Source organism: Gopherus flavomarginatus, chromosome 5 (genome assembly GCF_025201925.1).
Source record: "Gopherus flavomarginatus isolate rGopFla2 chromosome 5, rGopFla2.mat.asm, whole genome shotgun sequence".
In the NCBI taxonomy this organism is placed as follows: Eukaryota; Metazoa; Chordata; order Testudines; family Testudinidae; genus Gopherus; species Gopherus flavomarginatus.
The window spans coordinates 147,056,928-147,069,164 of NC_066621.1; the positions used below are offsets into that span (position 1 = coordinate 147,056,928).

Consider the following 12,237-nt stretch of genomic DNA (forward strand, 5'->3'; position numbering starts at 1 on the left):
GGGCTATTAACAGCATTCCTTAATAGTCAATAAAATAAATTAAATACAATTATTTCCACAATCATACATTGTTGCATAGTTTATTTGCACATACACAGAAATTCATACCTCTGAGAAAGAAAAAAATATTTGAATTCATGTTTGGCAAAACTGTCTACATAACAAGTGCCCTGATTCTGAACCAGTTTTATACTGAGTGTTAGTGTCTCCAGTAAAATAGGTACTTCACAATGTTTTAAAAAGAGTTTTGCGAACTAAATTTATACACTATTTGTATATGTAAAGGTGCATGTGTTGTATTACTCTGTTTATTTTAGAGTTCTAGGAAGAAATCGCCGCCAGTGAGATTCCCCACTGTCTGCGATTTGGGGAGCGTGTCATAAACAGATAGCTAAGGGTTAATGTCTCTTTCACCTGGAAAGGGGTAACAAACAACACCTGACCAGAGGACCAATCAGGAAACAAGACTTTTTCAAATCTGGGTGGAGGGAAGTTTTGGGTGTGAGTCCTTTGTTCTTGGTCTGTTCTCTTTCTGGGCTCTGAGAGTGATCACAGGAATCTCCAGGCTTTCTAATCTTCTGTTTCCAAGTTGTAAGTACAAGGATAGTAAGACAATAGGTTTATATTGTTTTTTTGTATTTACATGTGTGTAGTTGCTGGAATGTGTTAAATTGTATTCTTTTTGGATAAGGCTGTTTATTCATTTTTTCTTTGAAGCAATTGACCATGTATATTGTCACCTTGATACAGAGACCATTTTATGTCTTTTTCTTCCTTTTTATATAAAGCTTTCTTTTTAAGACCTGTGGATTTTTTTTTTAGTGGGGGCTCAAGGGGATCGAGTCTGCAGCTCACCAGGGAATTGGTGGGAGGAAGAAGACAGGGGGGAAGAGAGAATCTCTTTGTGTTAGATTTACTAAGCCTGAATTTGCATAACCTCTGGGTGAGGGGAGAGAAATATTTGATTTCTCGGTGTGGTGTTTCAAGGACTTGAAGCAGGGAATCTCCTGGAGTACCCAGGGCGGGGAAATCTGGGAGGAGGTAAAGAGGGAGAAGGGAAGTGGGTTATTTCCCTTTGTGGTGAGACTCAGGGCATCTGAGTCTTGGGGTTCCCCAGGGAAGGTTTTGGGGAGACACTGGAATTCTGGCTGGTGGCAGCGATATCAGATCCAAGCTGGTAATTAAGTTTGGAGGTTTCATACTAGCTTCTCATGTTCTGAACTCTAAGGTTCAGATCTGAGTAGGACAGTTATGACACACAGAGCACGAGAATTGTATGAATAGGATGCAAGCTCGTTATCTCTCTCATGAAAACATTGTAAACATCAGCTGTTTCAGCATGTATCTCAAAGTGGATGTTATCAGAACAGTGACAAAAATGACAGTGATAGCATTGCACCAGTACATAATGATTTCGTTATAATTAGTAGGATATAATTTCTACTGTTCTTGAGTGTGAAATATGATGCATTCAAATTGAGAGTAAACAAACAAAATGTTACTTGTTTCATAGACAGCTCCTGAAGGGTTTCTTCTTGAAGACGTCCAGCATTCAGTTGAGAATTTGCAATATGTTGCTGGAAGTCTTTGCTCGCATTGTCTTTCTCAAGTCCAGCTCAAGAAGCAATGGAAGGGATTTTATTGGTTAATCCAATTGAAAATGATTAAGGCTAAACTTAAGAGACCAACAAGTATGCCAAAAATAAACAATGCACAAGCCTGTGAAGACAGAAGAACAAGCAGTGAATGTTGAACAGCAGAATTCAATTTATACTTCTGAGAATTGCTGTTAAGACCCTGACTATGAAAAAGAAATTCTACCTCTAATGCACTGACAGGCCACAACAGCATATTTTTAAATCATCTGTTATGTTTAAAATAACCAAGTATTTAAACACAGCTGCCCTTTCCAACCCAAATTAAATATATTCAGAAAGATATTCATCTATATGAACACTAAGCTAAGCCTGCTTTGGGAATGATTTCACAAAGAATTCCCTTTCAAAACTGGTTTAATGTGCCCACACTATCCACCTGGGAACTGTGTAGATGAACTTTGCATATTTAACAAAATTCCTGGAAAGAAATTAATTCCATTTGATCCGATGCACACAGGGGCTCAAAGCAAGTTAAGAAACAGAATTTAAACTCTACTTAAAAGACAGTTCTAGTTAAACACATTCCGAACACTGCTAGAGCAGCCAGGGTGGACAGAGACAGACCTTCTGGAAACCATGTTTAGAAACAGCGTTCTATTTTCAACAGCATTAAAATTGTTATAACAGTAAGCAGATTACCGATTTGTAGCCAGCTCTGCTGATGTTATCATGCTGTATCTACGCAAGCTACTCACACAGCCCAGACACTCATGACTTTAAACTGTACGTGGGTATTAATACTAGCCTGTTCACTTAGATTTCCCATAATTGCTAGTCCTAGTGCAACCCTATGGAGGAGAGGGGGAAGGGAGATAAAAATGGTGGAAACATCAGTGTAGATGGTCTGCTGGCATTTTAACCACTGTGTCCTAACTTTTCTCAGTTGATACGGTGGTTAAAATGACAGTGACCATGGTCACAGGCAGTAGCATGTTGTTTGCATTACAACTCCCTCAATGGTTACCACTGGCAGTGCTGTAGCTGTTGCATCAACCATGGAAAATGCTAGGGGGAAAAGGGACTTGTGCCAAGGAAGGTTTATTAGGGAACAGCATATAAACAGTGTTCCACACAAACATGGGTTGGCTGGACAACATGGACAACGCCAAACTATATCAGAACCATGTTTAAAAACAGATGGATCTGATCTAAAGCTCCAGATCTGGACTTTGGGGAAATTTGGATTCAGATCAATATTACACTGCTTAGGCTCATGAAAGAAGTGGACTACATTAGTTTCAATAAGCTTAGAGAATGGAAAAAGAACTTAGCAGAAGACAAACTCCACTACTATTGCAGACTTCAGGCTGCTAAAAATGGGTGCAGTGCAAAAGGCAAAACATATTCTGTAGTGTAATAAAATGTATCTAACATCAGAATCCTTGCACACAATAAAAACACATGGAAAAAATAGCATACCCCAAGCTTCTGTCGTGATATAAAGTCCTCTCTGCTAAGTTTAAGATAAAACAGTCCAGGATACACAAAGAGCAAACATGTAGATGTGGTAGAACCTTTACGAGACAGTAAGAAAAATTTTAGTTGTAGTAAGACTGGTACAGGGATATAAGCAGATATATTGTGTGATCTTTTAAGAATACAACCCCATAATCCCCAAAAGAACAAAACAAAAACAAAAAACCCAAACAAGAACAAAAAAATAAAACTTACCAACTAATCCAAATACATTTCTAATGTCGGGCACATATAATGCAAGCAAAACAATGACTGCATTGAGTGCTAAAGTGACAAGGATATGGCAAATCCATGAAGTAGGAAGATGAGACAAAAATATCATCATTACAGCCTTCCTTGCCTATATAACGAAAAGGGGGGGAAAAATCAAGCAGGCACAAAACTTTATTCTAAAAGCCTTATTGTAATTTCCATTTTGATAAAGTACACCTCAGGTTTTACTCGGAAAAGACCATTTTAGAGGAAAACATTTATTGACGTAGTTCAACAAAAGCCAAAAAAAGGTGTTCACATATAAATGTCATAGAAGATATGACATACACTTTACAGCCTTTAAAGAACAAAACATATTTAATTATTGCAAAATTGTGTGCACGCACAAATCATTAATATATGTAACTAGCTCCTTATGAAGAGCATATCAATTGTAGTAGTTGGATATACTTTGATGTGAATATTTGCTAATGGTTACATTCATCCAGAGAGGCGTATCATTATCCTGAAACCTAAATGAAGTTCTGAACATAAATCCCCTACAAACTGACAGAATTGTCCCCTAAATTTTAGAACCACATGATAAATACTGCTCTAAAACTTAAGTAAATGCTACACTACGTGAAGACAAAGCTACATTAAACTTTTGTTAAATCACTAGCAGCAGAGTATTATTTGCTGACTTCAATTTTCCTCTCCATACAGTCTTTGGAAAACAGAATTTAAGAAAAATCAAACCAAATAAACTTTAGAAATACTGGTACTTTATTTTCTAAATTAAAAACAATGCTGTGGGTTAGTTTAAATCTAAGCTCAGTCTCAAAAAGCATAAATTAGCTTAGTAGTTAGTTATTTTGGAGTTTTCATGCAACATATGCAAGTATGAGGTCTTTGATCAATCACTTGACAAATTAGTAAGATACACAAAGCTAGATGTGACTAATATTGCAGTCTGCAAACAATTAGCATTACCATACTATGGAACTGCTGTGCCAGCATCAAAACTTTTAGGAGTACTTACAGGGAAATGGATTAGAGGCACTGTCAAAATCACAGCAAATAGCATGCCTAGTTTTACAGTCATGATGACAATATCATGCGGCAGGTACCTGCTGTAACCCTGCAGTAATTCTGAGTCCACTTTGTCTGAAAACCAAGAAATTGAATGTTATAAATCAAAGGGAATTCAGAAACAGAACTATATATCACCTACATATTAATTCTCAAAGTTTTCATTTGGAGCAACTACCAGGCTGTTTTGTGCCCATGGCAGAATGAAGGTTGTGTGTACAAATTTCTTCCTGCCCCTAATGGAGCCAACAATAAACATACAGATGTTTGATACACAATCTAGAGAAACTTCCATTGTTAGAGTCATGAAACCAAGCTATGTACAAGTGAGAAAACAAACACAGAGAAGAAAGGGCTACAAGAGAGGGATACTCGAGTTTTGCAGATGTAGACTATTAGCTGGCCAATTCACAGGCAAGGCAACATTGTGCTAGTGTCAGGGATATGGGTGGTTGGACTCAGGCCTGCAAAATGCAGTATAGGCACTGGAGCCCAAGGTAGGATTACAAAGAGTATAGATGCTCCAGTGTTTCATTAACAAATCCAAGATCTGCTACTCGAGTTTTACTAGCCCTGCACTTACACTGTAGGCATACCCTGAGTGGCTTAAAGAAAAGAGATGATGAGGAGACAGATGATAAATTATCCTGTAAAACAGCACAACTCAAGGCCCATTGTGTAGATAACTGAACTTGATGAGCTGCAATCAAGGTATCTGTGGTAGCCCTCAAATAGTATATCCAAAATAGTGATGAGCTGGGCTTGAAGAGGGTCCACTTTGTTAGATTAAGACCAAAGAAAAAATATTCAGACCAAATGAAGGTTTATCAGAATCTTTTCTGGTTTATGCCAGAATAGTAATAATCCATGGGGAATACATGAGGATTTATCCTCTCAGGCTCCAAGCAGCAAGCTGAAGCCTGATATAATGTATTTGAAAGATTTGGTCCTGCAATGGCATGTCCTAGGGAATAGGCTTGCTAACTGACACCCCTCCAGTTTGAAGAATGAGGGTCTCAGTAGTTACAACTAATCAGAACAATTTTTGCTAAGTTTTCAGTCTTCCTGATCATTTGTCTGAACAGATGAAAAAAGAGTGGAATTCAATAAGCCAAAGCACTGTGCCATATAGCTGGTTCTTTGTATCTGGAACAGAAAACTAGGAGACACTTTTTTTCCTCAGCAGTAAACTCTTTCGGCTGGACCAATTGACTTTACATGTTCAGCTTTCCATACACGTGGTATAAAGTGATTTGGAAGGTAAAATTTCACCATTTGGGAAAGTAGCTGCAGTGCCTCTAATTTCAAAGAGGAATTCTTAGTTATTCCTCCTAATGTATATATGCTACTGTTGTCTAATAGTTGCCTTATTTCAGTATTTTTGCCGACTAGTTATTATGGGGAAGGGATGATTGGCTAAAGTTATACTTCTATTAATGACACTTGAGACTGAGATTGGTTTGTTTGACGTGTAAGTGATTGGATGTTGTGGCAAAAGGCTGGTGCTTGAGAGCTGCCAAGTTAAACCATGGGAAGTACAAGAATTCAATAGAAAACAGGGTGGAAGCAACATAAAAGACCAGGTGAGAGAACATTCTGTGAGAATTTTAATTCCCTCAGCAGTAATGAAGGTTCTTCTCTAATCTCCACCACCATTTTAAAGCTATTTGGAAAGTGAGATTAGTTTTGCAAAAGTCACATCTGAGATGGCAACTATGATGTTCAAATCTCTTATAACACAAGCACAACTCCTATTTTTTGTACTAAAAGTGAGAAATAATGATTACTTAGAAAACAAACCAACAACTGCAAAGAGTCCGGTGGCACCTTATAGACTAACAGACGTATTGAAGCATGAGCTTTCGTGGGTGAATATCCACTTCGTCAGATGCATGTCGACGAAGTGGGTATTCACCCACGAAAGCGCATGCTCCAATACATCTGTTAGTCTATAAAGTGCCACAGGACTCTTTGCTGCTTTTACAGATCCAGACTAACATGTCAGCAGGAGCTGATGATAGCTCATCTCAATTGATTGGACTCTTCCAGTTGGTATGCATACTTTCACTTTTTCATATTCTCTGTATGTATAAATATCTTCTGTCTGTGTGTTCCATTCTATGCATCTGAAGAAGTGAGCTGTAGCCCACGAAAGCTTATGCTGAAATAAATTTGTTAGTCTCTAAGGTGCCACAAGTACTCCTGTTCTTTTATTTAATTAATGTACATTATACCATCAGGCCTGAAAGGAAAAGAAAAGAGACACAATCATTTCATTCAAAGTAAAAGGTTAAGGGCTGTAGTCAAGGAAGAGCAAAGCTCCAACTATGTCTACTGCATAAAGGACCAGGAACATGGTCTCCAGACATGACTCCAGTGCTCTTTCTTCCTTTCCCCTTTTGCTGGGGGCTTATCTGGAAACGTGGAAAGAGCTAGCATGTGATGGCACTAGCTCTGGTTGCATTGATCTTCTGACAGGGTGTTGGGCAGCAAGGTGAATTAGGCTGCACTTCATCATTTGAGTATGGTGGCACCTTAAAGACTAACAGATTTACTTGGGCATAAGCTTTCGTGGGTAAAAAACCTCACTTCTTCAGATGCATGGAATGAAAAAGACGGTTACTCATCTTTGTAACTGTTATTCTTCAAGATGTGTTGCTCATATCCATGCCAGTTAGGTGTGCGCGTGCCACGTGCATGTTCGTCGGAAGATTTTTACCCTAGCAACACTTGGTGGGTCGGCTGAGTGCCCCCTGGAATGGCGCCGCCATGGCGCCAGATATATACCCCTGCTGAGCCAACCGCTCCTCAGTTCCTTCTTGCCAGCTACTCCAACAGTGGGGAAGGAGGGCGGGTTTGGAATGGATATGAGCAACACATCTCGAAGAACAACAGTTATAAAGGTGAGTAACTGTCTTTTCTTCGAGTGTTTGCTCATATCCATTCCAGTTAGGTGATTCCCAAGCCTTACCTAGGCGGTGGGGTCTGAGTGAGAATGCAAAAAAGATGGTTACTCACCTTTGTAACTGTTGTTCTTCGAGATGTGTTGCTCATATCCATTCCAGTTAGGTGTGCGCACGCCGCGTGCACGTTCGTCGGAAGACTTTTTACTCTAGCAACATTCGGCGGGTCGGCTGGGCGCCCCCTGGAGCGGCGCCTCTATGGCACCGGATATATACCCCTGCCGACCCAGCCACCTCTCAGTTCCTTCTTGCCGGCTACTCCAACAGTGGGGAAGGAGGGTGGGTTTGGAATGGATATGAGCAACACATCTCTAAGAACAACAGTTACAAAGGTGAGTAACCGTCTTTTCTTCTTTGAGTGATTGCTCATATCCATTCCAGTTAGGTGATTCCCAAGCCTTACCTAGGCGGTGGGGTCGGAGTGAGATGTGGCAGAGTGCAGAACCGCTGAGCCAAAGGCTGCATCACTCTAGATTGTTGGACCAGAGCATAGTGAGAAGCAAAGGTGTGGACCAAGGGCCAGGTAGCTGCGCGACATATTTCCTGGATTGGCACATGGGCCAGGAAGGCGGCTGATGAAGCCTGAGCTCTGGTAGAATGTGCGGTGAGATGGCCCGAGGGAACATAAGCCAAGTCAAAGCACGTGTGGCTGCACGCCACCACCCAAGAGGAGATCCTCTGGGAGGAGACAGGTAGGCCCTTCATCCAGTCAGCCACTGCTACGAAGAGTTGGGGCGATTTACGGAAGGGCTTCGTCCGATCGATATAGAAAGCGAGCGCTCTATGGACATCTAAGGAGTGTAACTGCTGTTCCTGTCAGGATGAATGAGGCTTCGGGAAGAAGACCGGAAGGAAGATGTCTTGATTGGTATGGAAGGCTGATACCACTTTAGGGAGAAATGCCGGATATGGTCGCAACTGTACCTTATCCTTGTGAAAGACAGTATACAGTTGGTTCACCGTAAGCGCTCGAAGCTCGGAGACTCGTCTGGCCGATGTAATGGCTACTAGGAAAACTGTCTTGAAGGACAGGTATAGCAGCGAGCAAGTTGCCAACGGCTCGAATGGTGGAAGCATAAGTCTACTTAGGACTAGGTTGAGGTCCCAGGTAGGGGCAGGGTGGCGTACTTGGGGGTAGAGGCGCTCCAGGCCCTTGAAAAATCTAGTAACTATAGGGTGAGAAAACACGGAGTGGCCACTCTCTCCTGGGTGGAATGTGGAGATGGCCGCCAAGTGCACCCTCAAAGAAGATACCGCCAGGCCCTGCTGCTTAAATGACCAGAGGTAGTCCAAGAGGGTGGGGATCGAGACCTCAGAGGGAGTAGCATTCTGCGTTTCGCACCAGCAGGAGGAACGTTTCCACTTGGCCAGATATGTTGACCGAGTGGAAGGCTTTCTGCTACTCAGGAGTATATGTTGTACCGGAGCGGAACAGCGTAACTCCGACCTGTTTAGCCATGCAGTAGCCACGCTGTGAGGTGAAGGGCCTGCAGGTCCGGGTGGCGGAGACTGCCGTGGTCCTGCGTTATGAGGTCTTGGTGGAGTGGCAGGGTAATTGGGCTGGCTATGGACAGGTTGAGCAGTGTGGTGTACCAGTGCTGTCTGGGCCATGCTGGCACGATCATGATTAGGTGCGCTCTGTCCCTGAGGAGCTTTATCAGGACCTTGTGGACCAGCGGCAATGGTGGGAAGGCATAGAACAATCGGTGCTTCCACGACATTAGGAATGCGTCCGAGATCGATCCCGGTGAAAGACCCTGGAAGGAGCAGAACGTTTGGCATTTCCTGTTCGTGTGGGAGGCGAATAGGTCTATGTGGGGAAAGCCCCACTTCTGGAAGACCGAATGAATAATGTCTGGCCTTATAGACCATTCGTGACACAGGAAGGATCTGCTCAGTTGATCCGCCAGAGTGTTCCGAACCCCTGGGAGAAAGGACGCTACCAGGTCTATCGAGTGGGCTATGCAGAAGTCCCAGAGTTGGATGGTCTCGTGACAGAGGGGGGAAGATTGAGTCCCTCCCTGTTTGTTTATATACTACATGGCTGTTGTGTTGTCTGTAAACACTGAGACACAACGGTCGTGTAGATGCTGCTGGAACGTCTGGCATGCCAGGCGGACCGCTCTCAGCTGTCGGACATTTATGTGAAGCGCCAGTTCCTGCGATAACCAGAGGCCTTGAGTACGAAGGCGTCCGAGGTGAGCCCCCCAGCTGAGAGATGACGTGTCTGTCATCAGGGACAGTGAGGGTTGGGGCGGATGGAACGGTAGGCCTGCACATACCAGGGTGGGGGTTAGCCACCAGTCTAGGGAGCATAGAGTGCTTGGGGGAATGGTGACTATTGTGTCTATTGGGTCCCTGCGTGGATGGTATACTGAATTGAGCCGTTTGGAGAGGGCGAAGGCGGAGCCTGGCATATTTGGTCACATATGTGCAGGCAGTCATATGACCTAGGAGACCGAGACAGGTGTGAGCCAAGGTCGTCAGGAAGTTCTGTAGACCTCGGATGATTGTTGCCATTGCCTGGAACCGCGGCTGAGATAAGTAGGCCTTGGCTAGATTGGAGTCCAGGGTAGCTTCTGTGAAGTCTAGCCTTTGTGTGGGGAAGTGTGGATTTCTCCATATTGATCATCAGGCCTAAGCGTGTGAATAGGTCTGTGACAATGCCTACATGTTGTGTGACTTGTGTCTCCGAAGTCCCTCTGATGAGCCAGTCATCCAGATACGGGAATACGTGTATCCGACGTCGGCGGAGGTGTGCAGTGACTACAGCCATACACTTCATAAACACTCTTGGGGCCATGGAGAGCCCAAAGGGAAGGACTGTAAACTGAAAATGCTGACGGTTGGCTACAAAGCAAAGATACCTCCTGTGTGGAGGAAAAATGGCGATGTGAAAGTATGCGTCCTTCATATCGAGGGCAGCATACCAGTCTCCAGGATCCAAGGACGGTATAATGGTCGCCAGGGAGACCATGCGGAACTTCAACTTTATCATGAACTTGTTGAGGCCTCGCAGGTCTAGGATGGGCCTGAGGCCTCCTTTCGACTTGGGGATCAGAAAGTAACGGGAGTAAAACCCCTTGCCCTTTTCGTCTTTTGGTACCTCCTCTATCGCTCCTATGGCGAGGAGCGTCTGCACCTCTTATAGGAGGAATTGCTCGTGAGAGGGGTCCCTGAAGAGGGAGTGGGTTGGAGGGTGGGAAGGCGGGGTTGAAACAAACTGGAGGTGGTATCCTTGTTTCACCGTGCATAGGATCCAGAGGTCTGAGGTCAATTGGGACCAAGCTGGGAGGAAGTAGGAGAGGCGGTTCGAGAAAGGAGAAAAGGGATCCTGGCCTGAAACTGGTACGCCGTCCTCGGGTGTACCTTCAAAAGGCGGACTTTGGTCCCGCTGGTGGTTTTGAGGGACCGTGGTTTTGGCCCCCTTGGGGTCCTGACTGGTGTCTATGCCCACCCAACCCACACCATCTGCCAAAGTCTTGCCTGTGTCTGGGCACAAAGTATGGGCGATGAGTTTGGGGACGGAAGGTCTGCGTTGGGTAACGGGTGTATGCATGCCCAAAGAACGCATGATGACTCTATTGTCTTTCAAGCTTTGTAGCCTGGGGTCAGTCTTATCCGAGAACATATCCTTACCATCAAAGGGTAAGTCCTGGATGGTGTATTGTAGCTCTGGCGGGAGGCTGGAAACCTGTAGCCATGAGATGAGTCTCATGGTGATACCGGAGGCCAGAGTTCTGGCTGCCGAGTCGGCCGCATCTAGCGAAGCCTGGAGGGAGGTTCTGGCCACCTTTCTCCCTTCCTCTAAGAAAGCAGCGAATTCCTGGCGGGAGTCCGGGGGGAGTAATTCTGTGAATCTACCCACCTCCGCCCAGGTATTGTAGTTATATTGGCTCAGTAGAGCCTGCTGATTTGCCACCCGGAGCTGTAGGGCGCCTGCCGAATACACCTTGCGGCCGAGTAGGTCCATTTGCATAGCCTCCGTTGACTTTGGGGCTGGCGCCTGTTGGCCATGGCACTCCCTCTCATTGACTGACTGGAAAACTAGCGAGCAGGGAGGAGGGTGGACATATAGATACTCATACCCCCTAGAGGGTACCATGTATTTACGCTTGACCCCATTTGCCGTAGGGGGGATGGAGGCTGGGGACTGCCATAAGGTGTTGGCATTGGCCTGGATGGTCCTGATGAAGAGCAAAGCCACTCTAATGGGGGTATCCGCCGACAGGATGCTCACTTCAGGGTCCTCCACCTCTGGGACCTCCTCCACCTGGAGGTTCATGTTGAGCGCTATCCTCCTGAGGATGTCCTGATGGGCTCTTAGGTCTATTGCAGGCAGCCCCGAGGAGGAAGTTCCTGCCACTGCCTCATCTGGAGAGGAAGAAGAGGAAATGCCAGGGACGAGCGGGTCCTGTATGGCCTCTTGCTCTTGTGCTAGTTCCTGCTCCAGTGGTACCGGGGAGACTGATGGGTGGACTAATGCTTCTTCCATCCCAGGTGGAGGAGGACGGCTAACTGTGGCCTCTGGTGCTCGGTGCTCTGATGGAGCACAGCGGGCCGGAACTAACGGAGCACCTTGGGCCTGGTGGTACGCCCAAGGTGTCCAAAAGGACCACTGGTGAGGGCCTGGGTCCTGAGACTGGGCTTCCTGGAAAATGCCGGCGGGCACATCCGAATCGCGGTCTTGGGCATAGTAGCTGTCCGCATGGGATGACACCGAAGTGTGTCTGGATGGCCATGGAGGAGCGAAGCCATAGGCAGATGTTCCAGCGGACCTCGCTCCACTACGTATCGGAGACCGGTGCCGGGAAGCATATCGGTACCGGGAGCGAGATCGGGACCTGTGACCAGAT

The 12,237-nt window shown here is 45.0% G+C and overlaps 1 protein-coding gene and 1 long non-coding RNA gene across 5 annotated transcripts in view; both read right to left on the minus strand.

The window, feature by feature from the left end:
- Positions 1 to 278: 278 nt before the first annotated feature.
- Positions 279 to 12,237, minus strand: part of LOC127051001 (uncharacterized) — a 427,926-nt gene continuing 415,967 nt past the window's right edge. Inside the window, exon 2 of the long non-coding RNA XR_007774369.1 lies at positions 279 to 467. This is a non-coding gene — a long non-coding RNA (uncharacterized LOC127051001). The remainder of the gene's footprint in view (positions 468 to 12,237) is intronic.
- The window catches only part of SLC38A6 (solute carrier family 38 member 6), a 65,058-nt gene continuing 54,304 nt past the window's right edge, over positions 1,484 to 12,237 (minus strand). For 2 of the 4 annotated variants that reach the window (XM_050952659.1, XM_050952660.1), the window contains 4 exons: positions 4,369 to 4,493; positions 3,330 to 3,474; positions 3,078 to 3,172; positions 1,484 to 1,719 (listed from right to left, as the gene is read on the minus strand). In XM_050952659.1, coding sequence (XP_050808616.1) covers positions 1,639 to 1,719; positions 3,078 to 3,172; positions 3,330 to 3,474; positions 4,369 to 4,493 — 446 coding nt within the window. In that variant the 3' untranslated portion in view covers positions 1,484 to 1,638. Of the gene's footprint in view, positions 1,720 to 3,077; positions 3,173 to 3,329; positions 3,475 to 4,368; positions 4,494 to 12,237 lie in introns of those variants that run through there. The other 2 variants (XM_050952662.1, XM_050952663.1) reach the window with 2 other exon arrangements.